Here is a 15,112-nt window from a genome sequence, read left to right on the forward strand (position 1 = left end):
GAGAACTGTCTTAATAAGCCACATATATCCAAGAAGCTATGAAGAAAAAAGAATGACAAATTTGAACAAAACCCAAAAATCTTTCATAACAGAACTATACATTGAGACTTCTGGTGCATTAAAGAGTTGGTAACTATTATGACTAGTAGAAATATTTGCTATGTATGGGGCCAGAGTGATAGTACAGCGGGTAGGGCATGTGGCCGACCTGGGTTCGATCCCCTGCATCCCATATGGTCCCCCAAGCACCGGCAGGAGTAATTCCTGAGTTCAGAACCAGGAGTAACCTCTGAGCATCGCTGGGTGTGATCCCAAAGCAAATATATATATATATATATATATATATATATATGTGTGTGTGTGTGTGTGTGTGTAGTGTATATATGTGTATATGTATATATACATATATATATTTGCTATGCATAGTTGATTAATATACAAGCTATGTGAAAGCGATGATAAAAGTATAAACCAGACAACTAGAAACCCATTAGAGTATTGCAAAAATGGTTATTTTCAGGTTATAAGTAACTATATTCTGTGATCTCTTTTTTATTGATTTTTAGTAATTTTGCAGGTATACCTTTTATAAGAGCTTCTATAATCTCTATATCTAGTTCTTGTTTTTCCAAGTCATTCCTCAGAGTGTGGCCCAAGAGGTACTCTGTAAATGCATTTTTTGTTTTGTCCCTCCCCTACTGAAAAATTTCAGTGGCTTCATAATGTCTGAAATTGTTACAATCTCAAATATCTATGAGGAATGGACAAATAATGTATATGAACTCTGTGTTCCAAGTGTGTGTCTAGTGGAAAAGTAAGAAAATGTATTTCTTCTTAAAAAATTCATATTCGAATTTTTTTTAATATATGGTATATAACTAGATGGGAAAATGTGATTTTCCCTTATTTTTCCCTGTGGATTTCCAAATAGCCAAATCTAAACTACAGAGCATGACCTGTGTACTCTTTCTTTGATGTCAACTGTTCCCTTAAGATGAACAACTTGAGGGCAAGGGAGATGGTGAGAAGGGCTGGAGTATCCCCTTTGCAAGCAGTGACCCTGGGTTTGATCCTCAGCCCTCTGTGGTGAACTTCCTGCTGTTGTCAAGACTGATGTAACAACCAGTGATTCATATCTTATTTCCTTTTATTTCTAAGTCGGATGGGAGCGATAGCACAGTGGGTAGGGCGTTTGTTGGCCTTGCACACGGCCAACCCGGGTTTGATTCCTCCGTCCCTCTCAGAGAACCCGGAAAGCTACCAAAAGTATCCCGCCCGCACGGCAGAGCCTGGCAAGCTACCCGTGGCGTATTCGATATGCCAAAAACAGTAACAAGTCTCACAATGGAGATGTTACTGGTGCCCACTCGAGCAAATTGATGAACAACGGGATGACAGTGCTACAGTGCTTATTTCTGAGCCAAAGCTCTTAGAATGCGAAAAATTTATTATTTTAGGTGTTGCAGTCTTTACATGGGAGGCTGAGAAGCATAATGAAACATCTATGGACTCTGAAGTCGCTTTTGACCTAGATTTACTTACTTACAAGTTATTAGCTGTGTGATCTTGAATTTGCTGTCGAATGACTTTGCGCTCCACTTTTCCCTGTTTAAAAATTAAGGCGACAAAGCTTTCTGGGTGATGAATACAAAGTCAGATAACCAGCAGCTTCTCCAGCTTACCTGGCTCAGTGCTTCCCATATAGTAACTGTCAAGTGAAAGATAGCATTCAAGCAGGGGAAATGACAGAAGTAGCAATAAATACAAGTCTTATCCGATGCTCCGCTCCCCACAATTACGCTTGTGCCATCTAGAGGAGCAAATATGTTCCTGGGAGCCATGACCCAGCAAGGCAGACGATTGGTTGCTGACACATGATTCAGGGAAGAGCCCAAGGCCAGGAGCTTGTCAACTGGTGAGCTTAAAGTGGCATTTAAGCCTAGAAGATGTCACTGTTGACATATTCATGCACAGGATGGAATATGAATTCTCAAGTATCCATAATGCACTAAGCCTTTTTGTTGTTGTCAACATATGAACTTTAAAATTGTTAGTAGCACTCTAGCACTGTTATCCCGCGTTGTTCATCGACTTGCTTGAGCGGGCACCAGTAACGTCTTCCTTGTGAGATTTGTTGTTACTGTTTTTGGCATATTGAATATGCCACAGGAAGTTTGCCAGGCTCTGCCGTGCGGGCGGGATACTCTCGGTAGCTTTCTGGGCTCTCTGAGAGGGAGGAAGGAATCGAATCTGGGTCGGCTGTGTGCAAGGCAAACACCCTACCCTCGGTGCTATCACCCCAGCCCATATATGTGTATGTGTGTGTGTGTATATATATATGTGTGTATATGTGTATATACACATATATGCACTGTAGCACTGTTATCTCATTGTTCATTGATTCGCTCAAGCGGGCACCAATAACATCTCCATTGTAAGACTTGTTGTTACTGTTTTTGGCATATCAAATACACCACGGGGAGCTTGCCAGGCTCTGCTGTGCAGGGCAGGATACTCTCGGTAGCTTGCTGGGCTCTCTGAGAGGGATGGAGGAATCGAACCTGGGTCGGCCACATGCAAGGCAAACACCCTACCTGCTGTATTAGAGGGTCCCGGAGGTAGTCCTGGGATTGGGATTTATGTCCAACCTGAGTGTTAATCCCCAGCAACACACAGGCTCCCCTGAGCACCACCAGGTGAGGCCTGGGTGGTCCTCACTGTAGAGCTCAAGCAGTGGCCCCCTAAGCCCTGCCTGGGAGACCTCCTCCAAAAATTAACTGAAAAATTCATTCCATTTGGAGATTTTATTTTGGTTTATTCTCTATGGCTAGATAAATTTGAAGCTTCAGAGGAAGTAAACAACTTTATTTTCTTCACTGGTATAGGGAAAATGTGCCCAGTAGTGGAGCACTTGCCTTGAACAGGAGAGGTTCTTTTTTTTTGAATTAGTGGATCACTGTGAGGTACAGTTACAAAGTTATAAACTTTTGTGCTTGTGTTCCAGTCACACAATGATTGGGTACCCATTCCTCCACCAGTGCCCATTCTCCACCACCAATAATCTCAGTATCCCTCCCACCATCCCCACCCTACCCCCCCACCCCCGCCTCTGTGGCAGGGCCTTCCCTTTTGTTCTGTCTCTCCTTTTGGGTGTTGTGGTCTGAAATAGAGGTATTGAGTGACCATCGTGTTTGGTCTATAGTCTACTTTCAGCACATATCTCCCATCCTCAGAACACCCTTTAGCACAGGAGAGGTTCTTGGTTCCATCCCCCAGCTGCAAAATAAGGAAAAAGAAAAGAGAAAAGAAATGCTGTTATTTATGTCTTATTTTCCTCTACAGGATTACAAATTCTGTTCTGATTGATGTAGGAGTACTTTAGAAGTCATGGAGGCTGGGGCCACATAGCACAGGCAGGACCCTTGGTACCAAACGCCCCCCCCCCAACACTATTGGGTTTAACCCTAGAAGCCCCCACCCCCCCGCCAACGCAAGTACTGCTGGGGTTCCTGAGTGGTCCTGAGCACTGCTGCATCCTCATGCCTAAGCATGGACTCATCCCGCCCAGTTGGCTGAATCACAGCCGGTAACCATCCCCACCCCCCACCCCCACCTCCTGAACACTGCTTGGGTAGCACCCCTCTCAAAAAAAAGTTTTAAAGAACTTTTACTTTTATCATTTAATTAAGGGGAAGAAAATATACCATCCTCTCAGGCTGAAGCTCAGCGGATAGGGCTTGCATGCATCTGACCCGGGTTCAATCCCAGCATCCCAATCCCATGTGGTACACACACACATTATATATGTATATATATATATATATATATATATATATATATACACCATCTTCTCAAGCTTTATACTTTTGTTGTGGCTTTTTTTTAACTTCAGCTTTATTTTAACAGTTATGCATACTTTACTCAGTTTGGTACCCCGTGGACACAGTGGGGAGTAGGAGGCTGAGGCGCTAACCTTACTGACCATTATAAAATTCTCTTTTGCATTAAGGAGTTTATTAAAAGATAACCAAGATAAATATGAAGCTATTCTGTAACATAAAAGTGTAATTTAATGTTTAATTTTCTTAAATTTAAAAAAAATTTTTGGATAGTACTCTCTAAATATTTTCCTTTTTGCTTTCTTTCCTACTTCTCTTGTCCTATCCTTTCTATTACAGCTCCGCAGAGAAATTTTGAAATTGCTTTCAAGATGTTTGACTTGAATGGAGACGGAGAAGTAGACATGGAGGAGTTTGAACAGGCAAGTTGTCCTAGAGCACTCTTCTCAGTGCATTCAGGTCTCACATTTTTAGATGCCTGGGAGTGTCTAGGGCATCAGTCAGTATACTCGGATGCTAGTCAATATTTTTAATACTTAATGGATTGTTTTAAAATTTTTCTTATTTTTATTTTTAATTTGGGAACGGAGTGCTGGGCCACATTTGGCAGTGCTCAGGAGCTATTCCTTCTTTTGTGCTCAGGAGTGACCCCAGGAGGTGCTCATGGGTCTATATATGTTGTTTTGGTCAGCAGCAGGCAAGGTGAGAACATTAATCCTGGCACTATCTTTCTGGCCTCTAAAGTGTATGTTTGGAGCACTCCCTGAGCAATGCACAGAGCTTATATATGGCTCTTTGCTCAGGCGTCACCCCTGGCAGTACACAGGGACCATATGTAGCACTGGAGATGCCATGCAAGGCAAGTGCCTTTTTCACTGTACTGTCTCTTTGCTCCTTAAAGTACATCTTTTATAAGCAACATATAGTTGGGTCTTCATTTTTTTATCTATTCTCACAATCTCTGCCTTTTATGTGTAGTATTTAGACCATAATATATACCAGTTAATTGTTTACATTGTATTTTTTTAAATTTTTTATTAGAGAATCACTGTTATGTACAGTTACAAACTTATGAACTTTTGTGTTTGCATTTCACTCATACAGTGATTGTTTACCCATCCCTCCACCAGTGCCCATTCACCTCCACCAAAGAACATTGGATTTTTTAATTGGATTTTTGTAGTTTGTTTTTTCTTTGTTCTTTCTGATTTGCCTTCCTCTTTTTTGTGTTTGTACCTTCTTATGGATTAAATAAATATTGTTTTTAAGAATTGTAATTTAATTTACATAACATTTTAGTCATGCCTCTTTTGCATTATTTTTTATAATGTTTTTTTTTCTAGGACTTACAATACACATTCCTGAATACATAGTCAGTGTTGCCTAACAGTAAAAACAGTTCTGAGAAGTGTGTCAGTAAATTATTTTGTCCTTGCAAGAATATTAGACTGTAATTACACAAGCCTGGGTGATACAAATGGTTGTGTGCCAAACTATGTGGCTTATTGAGACTATGGCTATATATGCCATCCATCACTGATTGAAGCATTATTTAAGCAAAGGCTTGTTTGTACATTAATCTACTTAAAATTAAAATTGCACCACTTGGTATTAAGGAGTGATAGAGTTAAATATCCAAATCACAGTCAGCAACACTGACATCTCGAGATCCAAACTTTAATAACCAAATTTAAAGGTGCCAGTCAAGATTGCAGGCTGGGGCTGGGGTGGCAGGGTAGCAGAGGGGATCTGGGAACACTGGTGGAGGGAAGTTTATGCTGCTTGCTGGCTTGGTAATGGACATTGTACATCAAAAACCCAACTAAAGGGGGCTGGACCAATAGTATAGCGGGTAGGGCGTTTGCCTTGCAGGCGGCCGACCCGGGTTCAATTTCCAGCATCCCATATGATCCCCTGAGCACCGCCAGGGGTAATTCCTGAGTGTAGAGCCAGAAGTAACCCTGTGCATCGCCGGGTGTGACCCAAAAAGAAAAAAAAAAACAACTCTGAATAACTTTGTAATTCACGATGTTTAAATAAAAATTTTTTAAAACATTGTACCACTTGGGGACCTAGAGATAGCACAGGAGTAAAGGTGCTTGCTTTGCATCCCACCATTCCCGGTTTGAATTCCTGGCACCACATATGGTTCCACAAGAACTGCCAGAGGATGCTCCTGAAAACATGCCAGAAATAAATGGTTCCTGAGGACTCCTAGTTGTGGCCCAAAGACAAAAAGAAAAGAATAATAAAGAACAGAAACTGTACTACATCACATAAGATGTAGAAATTTGGTAGCCATATAGTCACATTTGCACCTTTTTCATTCTTTACTCTTTAGTTGTCTATTACCATTTATATGGATTATAATTTTGGGTGGACTGGAGCGATAGCACAGCGGGTAGGGCATTTTCCTTGCACATGGCTGACCCAGGTTTGATTCCTCCGTCCCTCTCAGAGAACCCGGAAAGCTACCAAGAGTATCCCGCCCACATGGCAGAGCCTGGCAAGCTCCCCAAGGCATATTCGATATGCCAAAAACAGTAAAAACAAGTCTCACAGTGGATACACTACTGGTGCCCGCTCCAGCAAATCGATGTACAATGGGATGACAGTGCTACAGTGCTACAGTGCATAATTTTGGGAGTCGTTATGTTTTTCAAGAGAAAGAGAAAAATTTCTCAAATATTTATTATTTCTAATGCCCTTCATTCCTTCCTGAAGATCTTAGTTTCCATATGGCATCATTTCACCTCCAGTTGGAAAAACTTTTTAGCTTCACACCTCTCTATATAATTGTCACCATGCCAACCGCCAAAGTTCAGTGCTATCACACCATTAAAAGACCCCCCTCATTCCTCCCACCCCACTCCTCTCTCCCTCTAGGAACCACAGTATTTTTCCCTTTTTTCATAAGTCAATTTTGGATTCTAGTCTGAATGACTGGTAAACTCTATGGCCATGTAAAGACTGTGTTTTACTTTATTTTAGTAGACAAATAGCTCAACTGTTTATAGCCGTGTTTTTAATTTTCTAATTTTGTTTTATTTTGCTTTGGGTTTAGGTCCATACCTAGCAATGCTCAGGGGTTACTCCTGGCTCTGAACTCAGGAATTACTCCTGGCAGTGTGTGTATGTATATATATATATACATACACTGTATGTATGTGTATGTATGTGTACATACATGTATATATGTATGTATATATATATATATATATACTGGAATTGTTGACAAAATATTTTATACAGAAAACAAGCTTGTTAACTCTTATTCAAATTTCCACATACAAATTCCCACATACAAACCTTTAAAAAATCTTGACACAATAATTGCTGAGATCATGTGTGAGAAAATGTCTGAGTATTGCTCCTTTTCATCCTGCAAAATTTTCTTGATATATTTTGATCCTATGTTCTGACTTGCTTACATCCTTTATATTGTGTAGTGACCTATCTCCTCTCTCGTTTGTTGCAGCATTAACATCTCATCTTGCTGGGTGGGGATGAAGCTCAGCACCAGGCACATGCTCTGCATGCAAGGCCCCTGGTTTGAGCCCTCAAACCACAGAGACAAATTAACTACCAAAGGAAGCCTCAGTTTGTTAACATAACTGAAGCAGAATTGTTACTTGCTTGATATATATTCTGGTTTTTTTTTTTTGCTTTCAATCTTTCTGTATATTCAAGTTTTCAGTATGTTTCTTTTGAATAGTATATAATAGTATGTAGCAAGTCTGTAACTCTTTGTCTCTGTATTTTTGTGCTATACCCATCAGTGCTCAGGGCTTACTCCTGGCTCTGCATGTAGGGATCACTCTTGGTGTGGTTTGTGGAGCTATCTGGAGTGCTGAGGGTTGAACCCGCATCAGCACATGCAAGGTCAGACCCTCCCGATGTACTCTCTCTCTCTCTCTCTCTCTCTCTCTCTCTGATTCTCTTGTTTTTAACTGAACCAGTTAGGCTATTTAGATGTGCTGTGATTACTAATATATATTGCTCTTATAATAACTTTTTCTTTATTAAATTTCATTCTGTTATTTACTAATTACTAATATATTTAAACTTATTAATGAAAAGTCCTTTGTATCCCTGTCTTTCAAGTCTCTGTGTACATGATAACAAATATCAACCAATCTTACTTACATGATAAAATATGAATCCAGAAGATAATTAAACCATGATGATAAGAACCTAGAATTAAAAGACTAAAAATTAACCCTGAAATTTTCCCATGAAAAAAATAAGGCCCAGAGAGATTAAATGACCGACCAAAATTCTACTTTGACTATGAAGCAGCAGAGTCTTACCCAAGTCTCCTGTCTCCCCCATCTAGATAACAAATAAACTTAATTTTTTTAAAAAGATACTTAATTTGGTATCACTGTCACCATTGCTCATTGATTTGCTCGAGCAGGCACCAGTAATGTCTCCATTGTTGTTACTGTTTTTAACATATCAAATACGCCACGGGTAGCTTGCCAGCTATGCCATGCGGGTGAAATACTCTCGATAGCTTGCCGGGCTGTCCGAGAGGGATAGAGGAATCGAACCCGGGTCGGCCACATGCAAGGGAAATGCCCTACAGGCTGTGTTATCACTTTAGCATGTTGAAAATTATTTTCCAAAAAAATATTTGTTTATTCTGGTAACTTTTTTTGAAGGCTGGGTTTGGGGTCACACCTGGTGATGCTCAGGAGATATTCCTGACTTTGTATTCCAGAGTTTCCCCTGGTGGTACCCAGGGGACCATATGATGGTGCCCAGGGGAACCCAGGTAGGCCAGATGCAAGGCAAGCGCTTTATTCACTTATACTGATAACTTCAAGAAGAGGTTTCATTATCAAATAGAGTTTAAATTATTTGGGCAAACAGTGCGAGGCATGTTTCTGCATACAGGCTGTAAAAGATGTTTACATTCTCACCAATCTCAGTCTTCCAGTAGAAGATCTGGTCCTTTCCAGCCAAAGAACCAACTAAAAATTTGGTGGTAATTATAATAGAGATTTCAAAGTACAAAGCTGTACACCTGAAACTTGACACGTAAGACTTTCAGTGTTTTTCCTGAGAGGTTTGCTTTTCCATTAGGTTCAGAGCATCATTCGCTCCCAAACCAGCATGGGCATGCGACACCGAGACCGCCCTACTACTGGTAACACCCTCAAGTCTGGCCTGTGCTCAGCCCTCATCACCTACTTCTTTGGAGCAGATCTCAAAGGGAAGCTGACCATCAAAAACTTCCTTGAATTTCAGCGCAAACTTCAGCATGATGTTCTGAAGCTCGAGGTAAGTGTTCTCTCTCCTCCGGCTACAGGCTGGCTGAGCTTTTATTCATCACATATGCATGGGGAATCTCTGGGTGGCAGGACCTGTACTGCAGGCATCTTCCATCCTGCCTACAGCGGTGAGAGCTGATTGCTTTGAACCTTATCTGTGGGTTCCAGCCCTGCAGTGAGAAATGATAGGCTCTGGCACTATGTCTCGGTGTGAAGATGATTCTGGAACTGAAGCTCAAACATGTCAAGTTGAAAATCTTGGTTATCTTTGTATATCCAGCTGGAGGAGAAAGAAATCCAGGGCTAAGAGTGATCCTCCAACCCGAGTGTGAATTTCCAGTTTCGTACTTGTGCAGAAAGCTCAGGAGGGGAGCGGAAAGGAATGAGAATAATAAGTAACTGTTTCGGTAAAACAGCTGAAAGGAGTAACAGCTGAAATCACAAAATGCTGGAATAAAAAGACTCTTTATTATGGGGATTTACTTTTCCATTGTACTCCAGGTTGCTAGACTTATTTGGCCTACTGCCCCCTTTTCAGGTGAAAAGTTACTCAGTGCTCCCCCAGAATTTGACATCTTAAGTGAGCAAAGTGGCCCCAGTCTACTACCCATTTCCTGGATCGTCCCTGCAACTCACTCCCAAAACCTCACCATCCCCCGAATGGTGTCACCTATTTTGGGGAAACATTGGTTTAGGCCATCAGATCATTCAATTCCTGGACACAGTTCTAATAGCATTACTGATTTCTAGTGTATGTTTATTGGAATAAGTGTATTTTTGGTTGATGTTTCTGTTCAAAACATTCATTAAATGCCTTCTGCATGCATTTTTTTCTCTTTAATATATACTTTTCTCGGGGGACAAAATAGAACTTCATCAAATATTTAATTCTCTTACTCTGTTTTCTCACCTCTTTTTAAAAAATATAACTTTAACATTATTTGACATTTCTAAACATTAGTGCTATAATTGTGACTAAAGCATTTTAAAGTACTAAAGAAGAACATTGCATTTTGGGGTTTTTTGTTTTGATTTTTTTTTGGGGGGTAAGAGTTAAAGCCACACCCAGCTGTGCTTAGGATTTACTAATGGCAGAGCTCAGGGGATCATATGTAGTGCCAGGGATTAAACCACGTTCATATATAAATGTCTCTGCTTTCTCATTTCCCACTATATTATGATATAATACCTCCACCTTATCCTCCTACTTAGTTGAAACAATTAGGAAAATAACAACTGATATCCCATAATCGATAAGATCACTTAAGCATTCATTCTTGAAGATAAACAGTGGGGATAATATTTAAAAATCCCATCAGAGCCAGAAAGATGCTACAGGGATTAAGGAGCTTGTCTGTCCAATGGACCCCAGTTCAATCCCTAGTGCTACATATGGCCACCAGCACCTCCATAGGTCACTCCTGGGTCACAGAGCCAGAAATAGCCCCTGTGCACCACCCCACCAAAAATTCAAATGAAACTGAAATATATTTTTATACTTGCTTCTGAAGATGGTATGATTAATATTCTAAGGATTTACTTCAGAAACCCAAAGTAACATATTTCCATAGTTCAGCCCCACTCAGGAAATTCTTACAACTTGAATAAGTCCAAAACTTTACCTCTGTTTTTTGGGGGAGTCTTTTGCTGAGTCCAAGAATCCCAGTGACCTGGGGTGAGAGAGATTGTACAGCAGCTAGAGCATTTGTCTTGCATGAGGTTTGATCCCCAGCATCTCGTATGGTCCCGCAAGCCCCGCCAGGAGTGATTCCTAAGTGTGGAGCCAGGAGTAACCATAGCGCATCATCAGGTGAACCCAAAAAACAAGGCAAAAATATCACAGTGACCTAAGACAGGTGTTTGTTTGTTTTTTAAATAATGTAGGAGTACTGATCTTTGTTCAGCCATTGATTAAGCTGATTGAATTGGGCATGAACTCCACATTACTTTTTTTTTTTTAATTGTATCACTGTGAGATAGAGTTACAAAGCTTTCATGTTTGAGATTCAGCCATATGATGATGAAACACCCATCACTCCACCAGTGCACATTCTCCACCATACACATCCCAGTCCTCACCCTGCCTCTATGGCAGACAGTTTTTCCAATACTCTCTCTCATTTTGGGCATTATCTTTTGCTCAGTATTTCCCACCACCATTCAAGCCTACCTGCCAGGGGCAGATGCTAGATTGTTTATTTTCCATTGCTTGTTTTGAATTTCATGAGAGCTTGCATGGCCGCAATAGTAGATGTAAATTTCTAGATTGTAGGGGGTGGGGGGGAGGTATACTGTGATTCTTGGTGGTGGAATATGTGCACTGGTGAAGGGATGGGTGTTTGAGCATTGTATAACTGAGACTTAAACCTGAAAGCTTTGTAACTTTCCACATGGTGATTCAATAAAAGAATAAATTTTAAAAAAATTTCTAGATTGTAAATGGTTGGGTTCCAGAGACATCTCTGTATGGCACAATCCATTTTGAGATTCAATTGGGAGTCTCTGGGCCAGGGCTATTGGTGCACTAAGATGGCACCCAGAGGCAAATTGTGGGTGTGACAGCCAATCTTCTGGGGGCGGGGGAGGGGAGCCAGGGAGGGACAACCCGTGTCCTCTGCCACCATGCAGTCTGGAGATTCAGTCCTGGAACCCTCATACCTGGACCTTGCTTGTGAAAGCTCTTGGTCACTGGGATTCCATCTGGAATAGGTGGGAATACTGCACCTGCTCCATCTGGGGTGCCCTAGAGAAATTGGCCCAATACGGGCCCCGGAGAGAAGTGGTGTCTTCTGGGACTTGCTGCTGTATCTCTGGGCCGGGACTGTTGGTGTGCTAAGATGGTGCCTGGAGGCAAATTGTGGGCATGACAGCCAATATGCTGGGCAGGCAGGGACCCGGGGAGGGACAGCCCAGGTCCTCTGCCACCATGCAGCCTGCAGATTCAGTCCTGGAACACACATAATTGGGCCTTGTTTGTGGAAGCTCTTGGTCACCAGGATTCCATCTGGAGTAGGTGGGGAGAGCACACCTGCTCCATCTGGGGTGCCCCGGTGAAATTGGTTCAGTATGGGCCCCAGACAGATCTCCGGTGCTGTGCTGTCTTATGAGACTTGCTGCTGTGTCTCTGGGTCAGGGCTGTTGGTGCGCTAAGATCCACATTACAAAATTTTCAGCAGATTATATCTTGGTGAGGTCCATCCTGAGACGGTGGAGTCAGGCTGGGGCTGTGGTGGCGATTTTGGATTGTGGAAGCAAGTGGCTGCTGGGGGCTCTGCTTGGTGGACACAGACCAGCCCTCCCCCTCCAATTTACCCTGGTCTGTTCAGCCATGCACAGGTCCGAGCTTTTCTGCAGCTTTTGATATCTTTCAAGGTTTATTTAGGGGTCTCTGAAGCAAGGCTGGCAGTAGAGCTTACAGGGTGGTGTGCTAGAGTTGGTTCGTGGGGGTGACTGCCAGTGCTTCCATGTGTATTGGGAAGTGGGTGGGGAGGAAACCCACCCCAACTCTGAGAAAGCCTGGAGATTTCAGTCACAAAACCCGCATACCAGAATATTCAGCAGATTGTATCCTGGTGAAGTTTGTCCTGAGACGCTGGAGTCAGGCCAGAGGGGTATGGTGGCGATTTTGGATTGTAGAAGCAAGCAGCTGCTGGGGACTCTGCTTGGGTGGGCCACCAGATCAACCCCCCTCTCCTCTGATTTACCCCAGTCTGTTCAGCCTTGTGCAGGTCCGAGATTAACTGTGGCTTTGGATCTCTTTTGAGATTTATCTATGGGTCTCTGAAATAAGACCAATAAAAGAGCTTGTATAGCTGAGCCAGAGTTGTGGGTGTGGCTCCCACATACCTAACTTTTAGCTATTTAATTTCTTGGTAAACTTGATCCCAAGTTGTTGGGGTCTGGCCATTGGCACAGAAGCAATTTTGGGGTATCAGGAAGCCTGAAGACACCATCAGGTTGCTGATGCACTTGCCCCACAGGTACAGGTTGACCTGCTGGTGGCACCATACCCTTGTAAGACAGATTAAAAGGAAAAATGAAACCTCAAAGAGTAACGAGGTCCAATGATTTATATACTAGATTGACCAGAAAGAGACAACTTACCTTTTGAAGTTTGCATTATGATCACCAATGAAGGAGTTAAGGCCAAGAGAACTCTTAACCAGACCTTGTTAAAACAACTCTTATCTTCCTTTAATCATTTCATATATCTTGGTTACTTTCCACAGTTGCCTCCGTTTGTCTTATTCCTCTTGACATAGGGAAGATATATTTCACCTGGGAGTTTTAGCTCTTTGATTTTTATGTAAGAGTTTGTCTGAGTAGAATTCTAGAATATGCCTTGCTTGGGCCCTAGTGTCTGTCCCTGGAATGGTTTACTTTGGAAATCTCAAAACATAATCTTGGAATTTAAGTTATTTATTACTTACATAATTATAATTTGCCACAGAGCATAAACCTCTAAGATGTAGTCAAGAGAATAAAGCATGAAGTAGAACAGTACTTTGGACGAACTTTAAGCAGTAATACAGTGTCATCCGCAGTCTAGAGTGGTGCCAGCGTGACCTTAGCCTGCTCTAAGTTGGAGTCTCAAAGAGCTTGAGGCTTTTGTTTCCCAAGAGAAGGGAGAGCACCTCAAGGAACAGGGACAGGAGGATGCCCTCACCGAGAAAGATACCCCACTGCAGAGCAACATACTGCCTTGTGGTGGGAGGAGACGATGGGAGGGTATGTCTAGGTGTAAAACATGCCAGGGGTTGGGGGAGAGAGGTTATGCCAAACATCTGTTATCCCAGCCCTTCATGTTAGATTTGATTGGGAAGCAGGAAACTCTAGAACAAAAACAGGTGAGAATCACCAGCAGGTATCCTTTTGATGGCATCTTAAAACCTTGCTGGTGGATGCCACATTCTATCCCACTTGCCATACTAGTGAAGTCACCAGCAGACCACCAGACATTTCACTTACCTTGCCCAACTTAGCTGGCAGACACCATGTTGGATTGTTAGTTGCCATAGTAATGCAGCTACTTGGCAGCTAGCCACCAGCAGGCACCATTTTGTCAACTTCTCCAGTCACTGACGGACGCCATATTGAGTCTCTTCTTAGTAACAGATGCTGAGGTCAAATTCCGAGATGAGCTCCACCTGCCTCTAGCTCATAGCTGAGTTAACTGGGGTCTGAGAAATATTTTCTTAAGCCTCTCAGATAAAAGACCCAGGCCACATATAGCCACTGACAAGTCAAGTAATAATACTACGGTCAGAACCCTGGGAACCTTCAGTTGGCCAGTTTAGCAAGGGGGCCACATTGCCTGCTGTGTTCCTCTTCAGCCCTGGAGGACATGTTCTGTGATAGAGGCCCTAGCCTCCCCTTAAGTCTATCCCTCCACACACACGTTCCCGAGCCAGGCTCAGCCCAGGCCCCTGGTCACAGCAGGACTCCCAGGCACTTATAACCTTGAACACTGTGGTAACCACTCAGCCTGCTCAAACTTGGTGCCTCTGCATACACACAGCCTCAACCTCTTAGTTTCCACTGCATGGGCACCCCAGAGCACCCCAAGATTGCTCAGACTGGGGCCTTATAACAGCAACCCCAGATTGCCATCCAGGCCTACTCAGACTTGGTGCACAAGTGCACCCAGGCATTGGAAATCCTAATTCATGGGTCACCCCCAAGGCTTGTTTCAATTTGGCACACAGGTGCCCCAAAAAACACATCAAACTCCAGGTCACTGCTGATAGTTGTTGAAATTTGGTACCTACCATATAGGACCATTTCAGGAGTGCAACCATGGTTCAACATAGTGCAAATCAGTGTCACACTACATCAACAAAAGGACAGCAAAGCATGTGATGACCCTCAGTAGATGCAGAGAAAACATTTGACCAGTTTCAGATCCTTTTATGAGAAATTCTCCACGTGCTTTGCAGGCACGAGGCCTGTATTTGATCCCCGGCACCACATGGTCTCCCAAGCACTGCCAGGAGTAGC

The 15,112-nt window shown here is 42.6% G+C and overlaps 1 protein-coding gene across 2 annotated transcripts in view; it reads left to right on the top strand.

Moving 5' to 3' along the window:
* Positions 1-15,112, top strand: part of MICU1 (mitochondrial calcium uptake 1) — a 168,025-nt gene that overhangs the window by 78,658 nt on the left and 74,255 nt on the right. For both annotated transcript variants that reach the window (XM_004615473.2, XM_055132399.1), the window contains 2 exons: positions 4,179-4,261; positions 8,928-9,125. In XM_004615473.2, coding sequence (XP_004615530.1) covers positions 4,179-4,261; positions 8,928-9,125 — 281 coding nt within the window. The remainder of the gene's footprint in view (positions 1-4,178; positions 4,262-8,927; positions 9,126-15,112) is intronic.

This window comes from Sorex araneus, chromosome 3 (assembly GCF_027595985.1).
Source record: "Sorex araneus isolate mSorAra2 chromosome 3, mSorAra2.pri, whole genome shotgun sequence".
Lineage (NCBI taxonomy): Eukaryota > Metazoa > Chordata > Mammalia > Eulipotyphla > Soricidae > Sorex > Sorex araneus.